The sequence below is a fragment of the Ptychodera flava genome, chromosome 6 (assembly GCF_041260155.1).
Source record: "Ptychodera flava strain L36383 chromosome 6, AS_Pfla_20210202, whole genome shotgun sequence".
Classification (NCBI taxonomy): Eukaryota; Metazoa; Hemichordata; class Enteropneusta; family Ptychoderidae; genus Ptychodera; species Ptychodera flava.
The window spans coordinates 28927448-28947409 of NC_091933.1; the positions used below are offsets into that span (position 1 = coordinate 28927448).

General features: G+C 39.1%; 1 protein-coding gene and 1 long non-coding RNA gene across 2 annotated transcripts in view; one reads left to right on the forward strand and one right to left on the reverse strand.

Annotated features, from left to right (window-relative positions):
- LOC139135425 (plexin-2-like) overlaps window positions 1-19962 on the forward strand; it is a 126518-nt gene that overhangs the window by 11472 nt on the left and 95084 nt on the right. The window contains exons 6-13 of the mRNA XM_070702805.1: window positions 8502-8634; window positions 9860-10050; window positions 11543-11669; window positions 12506-12642; window positions 13228-13401; window positions 14071-14179; window positions 19260-19595; window positions 19765-19938. Coding sequence (XP_070558906.1) covers window positions 8502-8634; window positions 9860-10050; window positions 11543-11669; window positions 12506-12642; window positions 13228-13401; window positions 14071-14179; window positions 19260-19595; window positions 19765-19938 — 1381 coding nt within the window. The remainder of the gene's footprint in view (window positions 1-8501; window positions 8635-9859; window positions 10051-11542; window positions 11670-12505; window positions 12643-13227; window positions 13402-14070; window positions 14180-19259; window positions 19596-19764; window positions 19939-19962) is intronic.
- Window positions 3962-6409, reverse strand: LOC139135424 (uncharacterized). The gene is made up of 2 exons (XR_011552985.1): window positions 5983-6409; window positions 3962-4221 (listed from the first exon to the last, which is right to left on the reverse strand). It is a non-coding gene; the product is annotated as an uncharacterized lncRNA (long non-coding RNA).

Genomic DNA, 19962 nt, shown 5'->3' on the forward strand with positions numbered 1-19962 from the left:
CTACATTTCCCTAATCCCCAGCCCTATCACCCGAGAAGTAAATCACCTTGAAAAATGCTGGATCCCTTGCCTGAATGTATATGTGTAGGGGACTTTGCGACACCAATCTTTGCATGATATGATGAAATAAAAATTTCATTAATTTTGTATAAAGAGTAGAGGGGCTTGTTTGGGTTACATGTGCTTTTACTGCCCCCCAGACAATTTTTTCCATGTATCTGACCACAATGTATGCTTCTACTGACTTTTGTCTTGAAATAGAGCGTTCCTTGTATACAATGCGATAAAATGTTTTTAATTTGGATACCATATTTATTAGCGTAGCAGCTTTTTAAACGTTTTGGACACTGGCAGGGAGACACCGGAATACCCCAAATACTGACACGTATCGGTGTGAACATGGGTTTTTGTGTCCGTATCTTTAAATAAAAACCGTACAATGCCTTCTGAGTTCGCCATTGTTAAATCTATTGGGACAGGTAGTGAAGCTAGAAATTTCTCGAGCTGCTGAACAAGCCAATCTTTTTGTCTCTCGTATGCGGATTTCTCTCCCAACAGTTGATGCATACGTTGATGGATATCTTCAAATGTTTGGTGGTAATTTTCTCTGAGGGGTTCTGCCGTCTCTCATCCGGTTTCACGAGTTTTGTGTTACACATTCGACAGTGGTGCATTCACTGTCATAGGAACAACCACAGATCCAAATGAGAGTGCCTAGGGGGAAAAGACAGGAGTTTCTGCAATCGCTCCGCGAGGTGGATTTTTTTGTCATGTCTGTTATGAAAATGTGTTTGTCTTGTGTTTGTGTGTGCGTGACATTGGGTTTAATTGCACCTACTCTGGCGTTCTTTGTCATGTTCTTTTAAGCAAGCAGGGTCCAATATAGTGCTTCGGGTTCCTGGACTACGATATGCTCCTGTTGCCAAGTATTTTCTCACATGTCACCTATCACTTCAACATCGTCGCGACCTTATGCTAAGGGTCGCCCATCTGAAAGAGCTAGAGTCCGTATGGATACGTAACCTGATATGATACTCTAGAAGCCAACAACATGCCTGCTAAATCACATTGTTTCATATCTATTGTTTTTGGAAATGACGTAGTAACCGTATTTGCTGTAAAACAGAGCATCACAATGGATGTTACGGGGATTAGAATACTTTTCTCGAGAGCAATAAAATATCCAGCGTCAATACATAATTTGGCTAGTATGAAAGCAGCAAACTCTGCCAATTCTTGACGACTAAACAGCGGGCTTGCTAGTTTTTTAATGTCGCAGTTGGCCACCATGTCCGTCATCGATATATTGTATACATGGGACGCCAAGGGATCTAGCATAGCTGGTGATACAATACCCAATTGTGTGATACACGTATGCTGAAAGTTTCCAACTATAAGGCAAAGTATTACACACGTACCACACCCAGCCCAATGAAACCCCAGAAAGCCCCTGTCGCGTTTAGACATTTTCACGTGGTCGTAACCACTTTTATCATCACACTTGGCTTGTAAATCCCCCTTATCAAGATATCGACAGACTTCCACAAAGTGAACCAACTTAAAATTTACGTTCCTAATCCAAAGATTCATATAACGCATATCAATAATGCACAATCTAGGCTTCTTTGGTTCAATTGTGATGGACATCACTAATTTTGGAGGGGGGTCAATACCCACTTTCCCCCATACAGAAATCGCCCCGGATTCTAATTTACTTTCCAGTGTGGAGGATATAAAACTCTCCAAACTGTTGACAAGAGGGGTGATTTTTGAAGACCGTAATAGTATTGGCGGGACTTATGGTCGTACACAAAATCTTTAAAGTTGCAATATGGATCAGAATTGTCGATTTTTTTTCGTAAAACTAAAACAAATAGACCATAGTACGTTGAGGTACTCTTCTTAGCTAAGCCTCTTACCAATCCCGACACACAAATACTTTCATTTTGATACGTTGCGGCCGCCTAGAAAAGCTGTTTTGTAAACAAACTTTCAAAACAAAAACATTGGCGTTTTCTGCTGTGCACGTGACAAGTACAACCAAGAGTGATGACGTCGCACTGGAGTGCACACGTTGGAGGGGCAATGTTGTTACGCTGACAGAACTCCATGGACATATGTATTGATAATTCATTGTAAACTTTGCATTTGCCTAACTTTGGTAGCATCACAATGTTTCAGAAATATAAGTATATCGATATGATAAAGTACAGCTCTACAAAAGATCGTGTGATTGATTTTTCTCACCCATATACATGTATGTCAGTGCCGCGCCGTGTGGCACCTACTGTGTACGTTCGATCGATCGAGCGTCCAGACCACGTACACTAGTCTGGTTGTGTTCACCGCGTGCCTGACAGCGCACAGGCGTGCTGTTTTCTGGGTAGTTTCTATAAGTGTAGTTTATTCTACGTTTCGACGTTCTCTTCCGTAGCCTAATCACCGGAAGAGAACGTCGAAACGTAGATAAACTACACTTATAGAAACTACCCAGAAAACAGCACGCCTGTGGACAGCCTTTCCGCAATCCTCTCCCCGTTGCATGTTGTTACATTTTTCATGTTTAAAAGGCGAGGTATCTGCTCGCTATATTTATTTGAAAGCTTTGCCCACTTCAGTATCATCCACCACTGCAGAAGTTCGGCAACTGTCTTGCCCCTCAGTCTGGTCTTGCATGGCCATGTCAGCGCGTCGATTGACGGGTCGAGTCGTAAATGAGACCATGCCATGCCATTAATGATGGAGACTGCCGTTTTTTTCGTTGTTTCCGAAAAACGCATATTTGACCTGAAGGATATAGATTATCAATGAATGCTAACAGATCTAAGTTATTTCCTTGCGGGGGGACTATGGCCCGGTTCACATTACAAATCGTGGGGTTCGCACAGCCAAGGTGTGTCGGTGTTGCCCGAGGAAACACCGCTGGCTAGCGAGTTGATCATCACACAGTGACGACGTTGGTGTTTTCGAAAGAAACTGTAGACAGAGTCTGCCTCCTCGTCGTGGTGCAGTAGTCGCGTGTCACTCATTTTCTGGTTCCATCTTTCGATCTGACCAAATTTAACAATGTTTATTTTGCCGACATTTTTTGCCAATTTCTTCCAGTTTTGCAAGGCCGAATCAGTCAGCAGAGACCCAGGGCGCGGGCAGAGACCTGACCGCTTGCCCGTGGGAAGGCTAGCTAGGCATGTTGACACGATGTTGCAATTTCATAAACCGTTACCATGCATCAAATACGCATGCGTACATATTCAAATAGTAAAAATGACGTTTCAAATTCTGTGCTTTACTCTCGCAAACAGTACGTACCAAAACAGCAATTTATTCGGTAATTAAATCAATTTACTCAAATTACAGTCATCCCTGTGTTCCTGTTAATGGTCGAATCTGCAAATGAAATTGTTGTGGATTTTTCTATAAAGTTAAATCTTCGAAATATGAAGGTCAATTCTGATCCATATTGCAACTTTAAACTCTCCCTAGAAATGCCTTATAGGCCTATACGGAGAAATACTGACAATGGTAATCCATTCTATGATTAATTTTTGTTGTCAAGTGGGTCTGTGACAATTTTCCAAAAATCAAGATGGTTGTGAATTTCCCCACTATAAAGGTCTTAGGATTTATAAAAGCTGGATGTGCAGGGGAGGCCATTATCGTCCCTTGAGCCATCGTGGATCGATACACTCGCGTAAGGGCAGGACCATGTCTGGGGGTGCCCTCTAAGGACATCCAAGATAAAGTTTGCAGGCCTTGATGTCTGTATTGACTTGGTGTTCAAAGTCCCAATGATGGGTAATACGCTGAAGAGAAATGTACATTCCTGAAGAGGGCACCCCCAGACAGGACCTGCAAGGCAGGCAGCCATAACGGCAAAGGGCTTTGATGATCGCCCTCCCCGTCTAGGAGTACAGTGTCGCAACATAACAGGAACACATTACATATATGTATGCAAATAATATCTCTTGAATTCATTTTATCATATTCGTATATACATAGGCTTCAACTATATTGCCATCTGGACAACTTCGGGTGCGCCATGTTGGTTACTCTGTCCACCAATATTCTGAGTGCATTGAGTAGCTGTGGTCTGGAATTCCACGATGCGTTGTTGGCCATTTCGATCACTTTTTACAGAGCCTCCTCTTTAATCGATGCATTGCCAGCCGACTTCTCGAGCATGTCAAACTTCTTATGTAACTCTGCCAATTGTTTTTGCATCTGTAATGCAATGAAACACCGTATTACTACCTCTAGTGTAGCCAATCCGTTTTCTGTAATTAACAGTGTCGCTTACACAATCATCTGCTCGCCACGACCTCTCATCCACCCACGCACCCGCACTCATATACGATACCCGTACTCGCATATGACCACGGGCTGCGCAGGTGAAGAGCAGAAAACGAGCGAACAAGTGACAGTGTCCCTCACACATCACATCGTCACACATTTTTCATTGTGTATACAAAATATTGCATACTCCCACCAGAACAACACATGTAACAACTGAAATTGCATATGCATAATTCTCATAAGCCCCCGCATGGGCAACTGTGTAGCAACTCAACTCAAATCGCGTGTATATGATACTCGTACGCTCCACATGGGCAACATAATGTAACGCCTCGACGGCCTTATACATACTACTAATATCCCCCTCATGGGCAACACAACATAACGCCTTGACTCGCGCATACGTAAATCTCATAGGCCCCACATGGGCAACACAACAACGCCTTGACTCGCGTATACGTAATTCTCATGAGCCCCACATGGGCAACACAACGTAACGCCTTGACTCGCGTATACGTAATTTTAATAAGCCCCACATGGGCAACACAACGTAACGCCTTGACTCGCGTATACGTAATTCTCATAAGCCCCGTGTGGGCAACAACGTAACGCCTTGACTCGCGTATACGTAATTCTCATAAGCCCCACATGGGCAACACAACGTAACGCCTTGACTCGCGTATACGTAATTCTCATAAGCCCCGCATGGGCAACAACGTAACGCCTTGACTCGCGTATACGAAATTCTCACAAGCCCCACATGGGCAACACAACGTAACGCCTTGACTCGCGTATACGTAATTCTCATAAGCCCCACATGGGCAACAACGTAACGCCTTGACTCGCGTATACGTAATTCTCATAAGCCCCGTATGGGTAACAACGTAACGCCTTGACTCGCGTATACGTAATTCTCACAAGCCCCACATGGGCAACACAACGTAACGCCTTGACTCGCGTATACGTAATTCTCATAAGCCCCGTATGGGCAACAACGTAACGCCTTGACTCGCGTATACGTAATTCTCATAAGCCCCGTATGGGTAACACAACGTAACGCCTTGACTCTCGTATACATAATACTCTGTATCCCGTGTGGGTAACAACGTAATGCCTTGACTCGCGTATACGTGAATCTGTACACAAATACTTGGTGCTGAATACAAGGAGGCCCTATCTAAGAACTTCTTGTCACTGTTAACGTTGTGCTAAATACTCCTCTAAAACCCCTAGGAGGGCTACATGAAATACGGGACAGTAGCACGGAGGGAAGCGAAACATGAAACAAAGTGATGAAAAACAAATTCGTTAACCTCGAAAAATAATGCAAGCGACAGCAGCATACCATGTGTATCTCATATTTCCCCAGAATAAGCTTCAGTGTTGCACACTTACAACGAATTCAAACGCCCTGCATCACACGTAACTTGCAAGGTATCAACACGAGAAATGGAAACGGTGAAACTATCGATTTGGTAGACTGAACACACGGCCCTCCACGAAACTGAACGTGCACACACAGTACAAAATATCAAACTACAAAATTACTAGCTAGCAAAGGTGAAAAATACATTCAGAATAAAGTGATGAGCTACATACGCAGTGGGCTTGAATTCGTACTTTTCCATTGAAAACGGAAATGTGTTACGTACACAAGGGGAATGGCACAAACGAATCTGCTCAACATACCTCATTGTGCCCCATTGTTTTTGGTGTAGACTGGGCGTTGGTCGCGGCACTGCTGGTTCCCGCCACTCCTTCAGTCGGTTGTTGAGCAACGCTGGCGAGTACTGGGCGAGTGACTGCGATGGGCTGGCCATTCTAGGCGATGAGCTTCCACGAAATTTCGAAGTCATTGTAGTATCATTCGTCGCAGAAACCGTCTGAGCAACAGCGTGGGGATAAGCCACTGAAGAAGTTTCAGTGGAGATGGTAGCGGTAGTGGGTGTAGAGGGGAAGCCATCGTGAATCTGCCAAGACTGCGTTGCACAGGGCCCGGTCTGTGCGAGGAATGACACATGTCTTGGTACTTCTTCTTTCTTTTATACTTCTCTCCATTTGATGAATATTCATGGAACTTAACACCTGGCGTAATTATATCGCTGTGTGATTGGGCTTTGAATATCAGATTAAGCAACTTTCTGCCTACCGCATGTAATTTTCAACCCTCTGTTGTAATGTTGTCGCCTTTTGTGTAAATGTACAGTTCCCACCCCTCAGTTGTAATGTTCTCGCCCTCCGTGTACGAGTGTGCACGAGTATTTATTCCATTCAGTGGTACCTCCAGTTTCGTTTGTATTCGTGTTGTTGTAAAGCTTGTTGAAGGTACGCTAGTCGCACCGAAACGTCGCTATTTTATTGCTACTCGGGATTGGAAGCAAGACGGACTTTGAACTACCCAGTTCTATAAGTCATCAGATTGTATATATATATATATATATATATATATATATATATATATATATATATATATATATATATATATATATATATATATATATATACACACTTTGGATTGAAGGTGAGATCGACTTGGAACAAAACACTTGTTTAGCAAGTCACTAGAGTTATATATATATATATATATATATATATATATATAATATATATATATATATATATATATATATATGTATGTATATATGTATACATATTATATATATATATATATATATATATACTATATATATATATATATATATATATATATGCATGCATCGGGTGCATGCATGTATGTATGTATGTATATATGTATGTATGTATGTATGTATGTATGTATGTATGTATGTATGTATGTATGTATGTATGTACTACAAAGGCACAGGAGTAGATTTTGATGACAAGCGATTGTGATACCCACATTGGGCATAAATTGTTATCCTGTGCAACTTATATTTGAGTCCCGTTATCACTTCTTATGGAGTTCAGTGAGATGGGAGAATCGTCGCACATTGTGTTTACTTCGTTGGGTACACACGTCATAGATTACCGTATCTATGCGCGTGGCGGTATAAAATAGGGCCCTAAATGTAAGGGTTTCCTTTTGTTTGTAGGATTCAGAGTATGGGTATTTGATTTACAGGCATTTTACAAGATATCCCCTGGTCCTAGGTTTTATCAGCATGAGTCTTATTTGTGCTGCATCAAACATGAGACAAAGTCTCGTGATGCCTTAAGAACTTTGTCACAATTATCATTCGGCTGTATGTTTTAGGGAAAGCCACAGACAAACATAGATAGAGTGGCAACGGTTATTGTTTAAGGCGTTAAGCGGTTACGTAACCCATCCATGTTGGCCTCGCCTAAGGTTGCTCTCGCCTCTCTTTTCCGAAGAGTGCCGACCGTGCATCCTTCGGTAATTTTCGGACTTTCGCCAATTGTTTAGCGAAAGTATGTTAGGCAAAGTTTGTGTTATTGTTGTCGTGTGGTGCTGAGCGGAATTGACGTGCTGGCGAAAACGGGAGTGTTTTGAGCTTCAGGAAAGTGAGTTTTACCGTTTTAAAAATTCCTCTCATATTTTTATGAATGTATAATGAGTGTGTTTGAACCAAATTTGAAAGTCTTTTATCGATACTGTCTGGTTTTACTCAATGGTTTAAGGTCAGTCATACCGTCTTTTACACGTGCGTCAAGGAAGAACATGTTTTATGAAACTGCTGGCGTGTTATGTTTTGATTGGCGTGAAGCAGTGTTTCTGGCCTGAGACCTCACAAAGTAACTATGGTTGCTACGCGACTGGCAGTACGATGCCATCTCGTCGGTATTTTTTGCATAATCTTGTGTAATTATCAACCACAAACAAAGCCTCCAAAAAGTTTGATACCTTTGAAGCTCATTTTAATATGAAAAGCCAATAGTCTACGTAGACGACCATGGAACAAAAGGTATGCAGCGTTTCCAGTCTGTCTATACTATTTGTCTGTTGGAAAGCGCAACACTCCTGACACCACACACTCTTCTTATCCAACTTTTTCATGGTGTTGCTATGGCATGAGCAGTCTAAGAGGTGAATTTTGTCTTAGAAACGCACTTGCTCACACGTAAGAATAATACAGAATAATACATGTATATCGCGAAAGCTGTTATTACGGCAAAAACTATCGTCATGATAACAAGACCAAGAGTGTGTGTTCTTTCCATTCTGCGTTTCAAATGTTTCAGTTGTCTAGAAAACTTCAATTACCTAATATGCCTTTTTCTGTACACAGGTGCACCATGGAAGCCGAGTGTATGAGCGGTGAATGGCTACAAGCTGAGGCTGCTTCGTTTTATGAATACCCAAAACGTCAGATACATCGATCATGTCTTTACATTGACATTGTCGGCAGCTACAATTTAACGGTAAGGAATCGTAAATACAGGGAGCTTATGAAGACGTTGGAAAGGGCTATAAAGTCATTTGTTTGCTTGAATGTCATTGGTGGAAGACAACACTACTTATCAGTTTAACGTTGTCCTTGGAAAGACTTTGCAGAGTGAGCACCATAAGATATGGCTTAGAAGTATGTTACACAAAGCAGCATAAAGACAAGAGGAGCGACAATACTACATCTAACAAACCCAAGTTTATGATTAATACCGTAGCCGTAAAGCTGCTATATTTTTTTATACATGACAATTAAAAGGGAGCTAAAAGTAATGTGTTTGTTTCTGTCGACGATATTGCAAACGAACGTCAACGTATTAGATTCGATAAAATTTTGATTGAAAACATGTAGATTTTGTTGAAACATTATGTTTGAAACATGTAGATTTTGTTGACTTCCCCTCCATGATGAAGTCATGCAGGTATCGTTTGTAATGTACACTAGTTTTACTGTCCAAACATCTTGGTAACCGTGGACTTTTTTGTAAATAATGAAAGCTGATATTTAGTTTATTCATCAAAATTCTCGTAAACTGCTGATAAAATCTTACATAAAGACTGGTTAATCATTGCAACAGTTTGATTCCTAGATTCTGATAATGATTCTAGGGCATGTTCTCCAAAGATGTGTTCTCAGACGCAGGGGTCAAAGAAGAATGACTTAATTGAAGTTGAAAAGACATGCTTTAAGCATGCATTCATATGACATTTTCAAAATATGTCGCAGTTCTCAGTACTTTTGTAATTTTCATATAAAAAGTCTACATTTTATCGGTATCTGTCAAAACGCCAGGAGAAAAGAGTATAAATTGGCCCATTGTCATTGAATGATTATCAGGGTGATAATAATGGGGTTACTATGCAATTTCAAGCAAACAATTAATCAGTTGTATTGCCTTCATGCCCGTAAAGTTTTAGGATGAGCCTAATATCTGTTGTGATATTGCAATAGATCATACAGGTTAATTTGTTCAATCTGCAGGGGGAGATTTAGATGTTTAAACTTTATTAAGAAACGATACATTTAAATATGTTACGGGTCTCATTTGCAGAACATCGGAACAACGTTCATCATGAATTGTCGTTGATCAGATCACGTGGGTCTGAATGAATGAATTTACTTTCTTTACGCGTTGTTTATTTTGTGCGTAATCAGAAACGAATCATCCTACAGTGTCCATTTGCCTTTTGCTATCACAGTTTTCTCCACGATCCGGTCTACGCATTAGTACTACAAAGATGCTTATATACGTTACAACAGAGAAGGCACTAAATGTTACCGACGCTGTACTGTCTGTGTATATCAGCAACCATCTCATATGTCCGATAACGTACTTCATTCAGGATCAGAGCTTTAAATTCGACATTTTGCCGGATGTATGGAATTACAGGTAGGGTATTAGCTTTCCTTGAAGAAGCTTTGTGTGTATTTCACGTATTTCACGTCAGTACTGCGTGGCCATACATGTCTACACCATTAAGTCTTACGAAAATGTAACGTTAAAACAAATCCACCAATAAAATGTATACAAGAGGACACAATTAATAGGTTTAAGATACGAAGGGTCCATACCATGTATGAGAGGACCTACTTTAACAAAAATATAGCAATGTTCGAACAAGGTCCCTTGCCTGAGTAAGAATCACCAACTAGCGTACTGGACCTGTCAAGCTTGGCCGACAATTTAAAAATCAAACTAGTTGTCCGGAAAAGCTACTTGACTGCTCAATGAGAGTGAAAGTGAGGAATATTAGAAAAGTTGATGGGATATAAATTCCAATATCTGCCATACAGTTTCATCAAAGATGTTACAATCCTTCTTTCTAAGGGTCCCTTTAAAGTCGTGAATCCAAGCTTGACAGATTGAAAGTAGAGTAGAGGGATATGGTACTTTATAGTTGACCACTGACAGGCTAAACACTATTACGTGACATGACACTCAGTGACAACGCAGTATTCCATCAGGGTCACATGGTGATCACGTGATCCAGTTGTGGTTAAAAGTCTGCACTGATTTAGTACTCCGTCAAGGCTAACATACTAGTCTTAATGTGGGTGGGCTCTGTCAGTACTATGACCACAACTCCACAAAGGGCTGTACAATGTCCCGTTTGCTTTGAAAACAAACATATTTCCTTTCTCATGGATTAAACAAAGTAACCATTATTTTTGCAAAGATAAACGTGTTCTTCGTCTTCTGCATTCTGAAACACATCAATAGCATCCAGTCTTCTGAAAAAATGATCTGGCGTTCTTTGATGAAGCCAAGAATAACTGCACGTCTATGTTGTGATATATTATCCTTATTATTATTTACCCGAGTCTTTATGTCCTGATTAATTTGTACATCACCAAGCTCATCAAGCTCTGGATTCAAAGGTGTTCCAAGTCCAAAATTGCTTGCCATAATTATAATTCATAGAACATATTTTTCACTTATGTGATAATTTGCACGTGTGCATAGCACTGATGTAGCCATACTACGTTATGACTGCATGGTTAGAGTGTACTATGTCTGTCCAAGTATATTAAGTTCAGAGTTGCACATTTTTAATCACCACTACATCAGCGGTATCCAGTCACGTGAACACCATGTGACCCTCACAGAGTACTTAGTATAACCACTGCATAGCCAGGTACCTGACAGTGGATTGCTAGTCAGTGATGACCTGGCCTAGAAAGTACCTATTCCCTTACTAAGAAGTATGTGATATGTGTAAGTCGTAGGCTTTAGCAATAGGACTATTTCCAGACTTTATTGGACAGTAAATTTCAGTCCAATTTTTCAGTTCTTAAATGCTTGTAGAACCAAACTGAAATGATAAACAGCTGTAGCCTCTTTTCCTATGATGTAGAATATTCGTGTATTGTCTGCTTTACAGCTTGCAGTGTAATGTCAGTTCATCGGAAATACCAGAAGAGCAAGGGATCGTGTCAGTACAATACACGGACTCCAAAATTAGACCTGCTACACTTTGGCTCAATTCGACAGAGGAGATCGAGTTTGTCGTAAGTTGAATATTGAAGGAACCCAATGGATCGCATATTGCTTTTAAAATTTGAATGAATGTGACACTTGTTAAAGAATAAAGAAGTTGTATTTCAGTTAATCGCTAGTATGTATGTTTCATGATATTTTCAATTGAACTTGCATACAAAAGATGATTCCATCAAATTTTAAGAAACTAACATAATTTTCCTGAAAGACATGCTACAATTTCATGCCAAATAGTTGGCAATTTTCATTCTATTAACTACGTATACCTCGCATTTATTTAGTTATGAATTTTGACGAATATTGCCAGTGGTGTTGATCGTTACTAGTTAAATTAAGCGCACATGTTTTGAAGCGCACATGTTTTGAAATTATTTTAGAGAAAAGAGTCAATTTACAGACAGCTCTAGTATATTGCTTGAGAGCCTATGATGTGATGGCCATCGGGAGTATGGCGTCTTTGGAAGTGGATTTCTTCCAGAATGTAAGACTAGAGGTGCAAAATACTGAGGTTATGCACACAAGTTGTAATGCTATAATCACTAATTACCGTTAGTTATCCATGGGTCAAGTCCATTTTCCGGATATTCTCTCATGGTATTGCTCTTTTACGATTCTTATGTGACACGACGAATTACAAAACGATCGGAAGTTATTTCCTACACTTTGAAGGACATGGCAACCCGACAACATATTTAGATAAAGAATGCTATCGAGTAGTATTGCGGTCGCACATCAGATTTCATACAACCTACAATTTAAGAAATAAAAAATATTATATAATCATATTACAATTGGCTGTCATTTGATTATCGACGAAAAACATTACAGAGAGTGAATTTCTTTCCAGGTTCCGACTTTCAAAAGTTTTTCACCTCTCAAAGGACCACAAGCTGGAGGAACATTGCTTGAAATATCGGGAACTCATCTTCTGTCCGGAAATTATCACGACGTTGTCATCGCTGGGAGGACGTGCGAGCTAATAATGTCAGTTAAACGGCTATTGAATATTTACTGACAATAATGACAATTAAAGACGATCAACCCTTGTGTCCCTAGGAGAGCATTTGTCAAATATAGCGAGAGAAATTTAGAATCGCACAAACGGTTATGTTCGAGTCATAAGTTAGGGTTTTATTCAAATAAAAAAACCCCATGAAATGTCCTTTCAATATAGAGGGATAATTATTAATTTTGCATGCCATCAACATCTGAATTTGCATTACTCAATAAATACGTTTCTATAGGTATATATTATATCTTTCACTATTTCACCGATATGTGCACACTCTGTAGTACGTAGAGGTTTCCTTGTTCACTACTGTCCTTTTCAACTCGTCCGTACAGTTGTTGTAATAGAACGTCAGCATTGTATAGATGCACTCGCGTTGGGACGTTTGGTATATTTTAGTCGCCCGTGAGACGTAGGCTTCATGTATCTTTTCGGGGCCCTTTCTCAAACACTTTGGTGGCGATTTCACTCATCTTGTCAAAAGAACAAAGGGTTGGAAATGTGTTGTCACTAATTTTCTGCTTATTCTACCAATTACTTTGGGAGTTTCTCGTTAACAGGGATTACTCCACTGACGAACGGTTGGTTTGTTTAACGCCTGAAGTAGCTAAGCCTACACAATCACTCGTCTTTATCAACTTGTACGACGACTTTACTCTGGCATCACTCCGGCGGTTCACCTACACCGAGAATCCATTTATCGACTCTATTTTTCCGCTTAGGACGTTTGTCGGGTAAGTGCACGTCTTGGCAAATGACGATTGATTCAATACAACAAATATCTGAACACAATGTTATTTTGAGGGGGAAATATCTGTGGCTGGAAGCATTTTCAGAAATCAAAGTTTACATTACCTTACTGAAAATTTGTGTCAATCTTCGACTTTGTCTAAATTCACAGTCACATTTTTTCTCTGACCAATATATCGCTCTAGAGTTGTTTTGTCTGATTGGTGACAGATTGTTTCTATTACAGCAATATTCAATATCAAGTAAATTTCGCATTGAGTCAATATGACAGAATCCCATGACCTCGCGCAGCATTTTGAGGGATACTGAAGTTATGTTAACGAAAAGACCTTGTTTATTACAATTTGCATACTCAATAATCATACATTAGACCTGATAAAAGATATTAGTTTGCCAGTTTGGTATCAATCCGGTAAATTACGATTTTGAACACATTGTATGTAAAAATGCGCAGAATTTGGTATAAGAAGTATCCCTTTGACGTCATTTGAATGAAATGGGGAACAAACGTCAGATGTTACTTTTATGTAAATAAAAACAGGGATTACTTTCGCTTTTGCTAATTTGCATATCAACTTGAAAAAATACGAGTTTAATGTTTTAACTTGCGACATGGAATACAACAATACATAATGATTCATTTTATTTAACAGGGGAGGCGAGTTCCAGTATGTCAAGGGTACTAATCTGGATTCCATCGCCAGACCTTTATTTGTCGTCGTCGTGTACGTTAATGGAACTGCTGACGACAAACTTGAGACAGTAAGTAGAAACTTAAGAACTTCGATTTGTTGTAAGTACGTAATAAAGCCTTACAAATGTAGAGAAAAACAGAACAGACCGACAGAGAGTGGGGTCACCTCTTGAGGAGGAATAATATAACAATATACTTCATGGCAAGGGTCGATAACGGCACACAAGTGTCTGAGTATAAGCACTATTGTGTGCGACGCAAGCGTGCCCCCTAACTGCATGTTTCAAAGAAAACTCTGAATCATACAAAATGTGAAAACATTTGCATATGATGCAAGATTAGCGTCGGTGCAAAGTTAGTGTTTGGAAAGGTGAGTACTCTCTCCCTCTCTAGAGAAAGACTACAGGATACCACACGGCGTCATCTGTTTGTTATACGTATTGCATGGGATCTGGTGTGCAAATTCGTTGGTGTATGTCGTATCGCTATCCAAACGTGTGTGCTTATGTCTGCTTGTCCATATTCGGTTCGACGACGTAACAAAGAGTGACATACTGGATTTAAATGAAATTGACAGACTGTGACTAATAAGCAGAATGATACAATGTGCAAGTTTTTTTCAGAGAAGTACCGATAGAGATCATGACATTTAACATAAAGAGAGCTTGATCTGTAGGGCCACCTAAGGTGCAATCTAGTGCTGCATGCCACCAAATATCACCACAAGGTGAACATCTTGTTTCAAGGACTTCTTCATGATCAAAGCCATCGCTAATACACGACTCTAAGTAAGCAATAAGGACAACGTTTTGTAATTATATGCAATGTGGATGCCATACTCTATAGTTTGATACTTTAAAAAAGTATAGCATTATATGTTTTGACTAAATCAGTCAAACGACACCAGGGCAATGTTCTATCATATGCTAATACTTGAGAGCTTGAACTTGTCACTTATTTTAATATATACTGAACTTTTGCAAATATGCACATATCCTTTGAAATACCGATTTGGACATAAAAGCATTAGGATGAGATGTAAACTTTCTACGACTTTATTTAGTATTGTATTTAAATGTATTACTAACATATTGGGTATGAGTATTTGCTTGGAAACATACATGTGTAAAGTATGTCACCATTGATCTCAACCAAACCTCGTGTTTGTCTCATTTTTCTTAATGTACCGTCATAGCTGCACCTGTGTGTTTTAACCATTTCCCCCACAGCCCCAACACTTAGATAAAATTAGCGCTAACGCCTGAACCATCTTCACTGATCACGTTTGTGGGAGACATTGATAAAAGTGATGTAAACATCGCAGCTACATCACAATTTGCACCTGATAACCTGAATGCTCTTTGTGGTATCATGTCTAATGTAAAAGAGCAAGAATGGAATGGCTTATCTTTGGATATGTTATTACATGCTATCCTTCGTATGAACAGTTTTGTTACCATGGCCGCTGTTACGTAATGAAACTGGAAGACTTTGTAAGCATTGGAATTGGTCCTTTTGGCCGATTTAGACCATGAAAACTACTTTGAGTTCGTTTGCAATCGAGTTGGAAAATCGTTCCAAGATGGCGGCCTCGATTACTGTAGATTATATGATTTCACTCAAGGAGTCCGCCTAGGTCACAAACTTTTCATGTTTTTTACTTTGCCTCGACCGTGTCCTCTGTTAGGAAGGACGAATACCACCACAAACTTCAGCTTGGCTTCTTCGGAGCTCTATCGACAAATGATGTCCAGCCACCAAGCAATGGTACGACTAAGAGACCGATTAGCGGTTCAGCAGGGAGACAAATATCCATATTGTTTTATGCATTAGCAAAGACAATGGTACATTGAACTTGGTAGTAAGTGCACGCGTGCTCATGTATGTTTGCAATATTGTAAGTCACACCCGAAGTTATCTTACCAATCTGAGAAACCTGGCCCACAGAATGCGACAAAAAGCTAAGTCGCTGCCTGACCTTCCATTTCACCCCCATGCTTAAAATGATGAAGCCTGGATCCGTGAGATTTCCCCCACTGACCTGATGGGGATTTTGCCTTGATGGCATCAAGAACGGCTTTCACATTACCGATTGTAAAAATGTTGTTGCCCAACTAGCGGTAGATAACAATGGTTCCGCCACTAGAGTGATAGTAACCATGCGGTAGAGAAACAGTTTGACCGAAATTCGTGAATGGAGCTATATAGTGTAGCTACTGATAAACCTCACACTATAAGTGCCATAGGTGCAGTTCAAAAACCTACGGCGGCTAATGTCCGTCTTATTGACGATTGTAGAAGGCCACCCAGCTTAGCAGTTTATGATTTTGCCAAAGCTGCCTCTTCTACGCATCAAACTTTACAGAATACTATCAAATCAATAAAACCCGATTCATTTATTTCCAGGATGATTTAAAGTTTGTCTATTGTCAGTTCGCATCTACCCTTCCAATTTGAAGTGTACTGGTCCGTAATGGACCTTTGCCAACTCAAAGAAACCAACATACTTGTATGACATGTGCACATGATTACCTTTTAGGGACAAAGGAGTGCCCTTAGTATAAGTTCATAGTATAACTCACAGGCCTTTCGTCGGATGTCTGGAAAAAAGGGCATCCGCAGTATACGAGATTATTTAAATGGCTTTATTATTGCATGAATTATTACACCAGTCTGATTTTGAAGGTTTGAATAATGCATTGTTTTAGGTTATAATTTAGGTTATAATTTGTGTCCCTTTTATTCTCATAGTACTGCGTTGTGGGCTCTTTTGACTTATTGCTTACCGCTTTTGATACAATATATCTCTATTGCTTTTACTAAGGGAGCGTTCAGTTATTATGGTAAGGATGGGTCGGCAAATTCTTCCTGCGCATCAGTCAAAATAATATAAGTGAACCCCCTTACCCATTGCACCAAAAAATTGATGACCCCCTTTTAAGATGACAAAAATTTCATGACCCCCTCATTGCTTGAGTAAACCTTCACACACAAACACCCGGGGGACGATTGAATCCAAAAAAAGATTAATTTCTCAGATTTTTTCAAACGACCCCCTTCTTACAAACTCACGAGGTGTTAGTGATCAAATTTCCCCTTCTGACTTGCTATAATTTTGAAATCACCCCTCAAAAGGATTGGACAGAAATTACAGGTGGATCGCAATATTTTTACGCAAGCATTTGTGTACAAAATTTTGATATTTGGATATAATTGATAATCAGCTGTTGATAATTTTGTTTCACTATATATGGTATTCTATGAGAAAACTATGTAATACTTTTTCAATACAAAACTAATATCTATGCATTTATAGACATTTGATAATTGACATAAATGTACTTATAATAATTGGAATATGGTTGTTGCAACAAGTATGTGTGCAAATAATTTGACTTCAACTTTCACCAAAAATGTTCATTCACTATACAAGGGAGTCTATGATCAAATTGTGAATATTTTTTTCCAATGAAATCTTGCTATACTTGTGCATATACAGATGTTGGATAATTAACATAATAGTACTTGATTAGAATATGATGGTTAAAGGTGCATATTATGTGTACAAGAAATCTGACTTTGGAATTTCACTGAAAATGTTTATCCACTATACATGGGAGTCTATAAGGAAACTATGAATAATTTTTCCCATGAAAAAGTAGTTAAATCTGTGTAATTTATTTATTTCCTCGCAATTATTCATATTAATGTAATTGATTAGACTAGGATGGTTACAAATGGATATGTGTGCCAGAAATTGGATTTTGGGATTTCACTGAAATGAAGATTCACTGTACGTGGGAGTCTATGAGGAAACTAAGAATAACTTGTTTCCAATACAAAACTAGTTAAATCTGTGTATTTATGTACTCTCGATTATTCATATCAATGTACTTGATTAGACTAGGGTGTTAACAAATGGATATGCATGCGAGAAATAGGGTGTTAACAAATGGATATGCATGCGAGAAATTGGATTTTAGAATTTCACTGAAATGTTGATTCACTATGCATGGTATTCTATGAAGAAACTATGAATACTTTTTTCCAATTCAAAAATAGCTAAATCTGTATATTTACAGACGTTTGATAATTCATTTTAAATTACTTAGTTAGACTAGGATGTTTAAAAGTTGATATGTGTGCAAGAAATTGGATTTTGGAATTTCACCGAAATGTTGATTCACTATACATGGTATTATTTGAGGAAACTACGAATAATTTTTTTACAATGCTAAACTAACTTAATCTTTGCTTTTATAGGTATTTGACAATTGATACAAATGTACTTGATTCAAATAGGGTATTTGAAAGTTCTGATGTTGACAACAATTATGATATTGGAATTTCACCTAAAAGTGTAATTTCACTTTTCATGGTACAAGTAGTCTACAGGTAACTGTTAAATATTTTCCCCGACAAAACTTGCTATATCTCTAATATTTAAGTAATGGCAATTGTTCATTGCCCTCAGTGAGCTTGATTTACAATAAGACAAGCCTCAGAGTTGCCAAGGCAAGATGTTCATGTGACAGATAATTATACTTTTGTTCAGGTTTACAGTTAAATGACTTCAGAGAATGAAATCATGCAGCGGATCATTTTTATCTCCCAGAATATTTCTGAACACTGAAACTGCTTTTTGAAGGGAAACATACTGATGAAAATTAAGTGACCCCCTCTGAGCTGTTTGAAAAAGATATGGACCCCCCTTCGCAGTTTCCAAATTTAAGGTGACCCCCCTTATTTTGCCGGCCTATACCCCGGCCGTAATAACTGAACGCTCCCCAAGAGAGATTAGATTATTAGCTTAGAAGTAGATGGTTAATAAAGTCTCCTTAGAACTAAACTTGATTACAGTCGGTGTCATTTAATATAACATTATTAAATTAAGGCTTAAATGACAGAGTTTACCTTTCGTGTTACGTTTTCTTGAAAGTTAATAGAGATTAAGTGCCAAAAAATAATCCATTGCTGTTGCAAATGAACGTATGTATGTATGTATGTATGTATGTATGTATGTATGTATGTATGTATGTATGTATGTATGTATGTATGTATGTATGTATGTATGTATGTATGTATGTATGTGTAAATATGCATCGACAACTATAGCTGTTATTGTGTAAATCTTTGCTCTGTCACTAGGAATGCAAGGTAAAGAATTCAACGTTTATGGCGTGCCCTTCACCGACAATCGTAATCTCAGGTTTGCTTAATGGCACCAGAGGTAGAAGAAGCATTGACAACAGTGATAATGAATGTAACGAGATTACCACAACGTCATCAGGAGAGTCTGTAGAATTTAGAATCGGATTTGTACTTGACAATGTTCAGGAATGGCTACCGTCTGTTATCCAAGATCATTTGGACGCTAAATACACCACCATTACAGTGGCCAGAGACCCCGTGTATTACATGTTTGGTGGCGCAGGGAATATCATCTTTTACAATCCTGGCGAAAATGACTTTCTTGTAATTAAGGTACAGCAATAACGTTTGAAACTTATACAAACAACACATCACAGATCAAATCAATATAAGCCTGAACGAATTGTGAAAAATCACAGCATGCGAGATGAGCTAAATATGCATAACCAACCCTAACATTGACAACGTTCGTTAATGATGCTTTTAAACCCTTCCCATCCAGGGCGAAAGACTAGATTGTGGTGCCACAAGAAACGACATAACTATCGAGGTAGGACTTGCCTACTGCACTCCGATTATTTCCCTCTATCGCACACAATTGACATGTACACCGCCATCAAGTGAACCGCCAGTGAGAAGCGAGTACTTGGAGAGCCACGGTTTTCCTCATGTTTTGGTGAGTATCTGAGATTAATCTAAT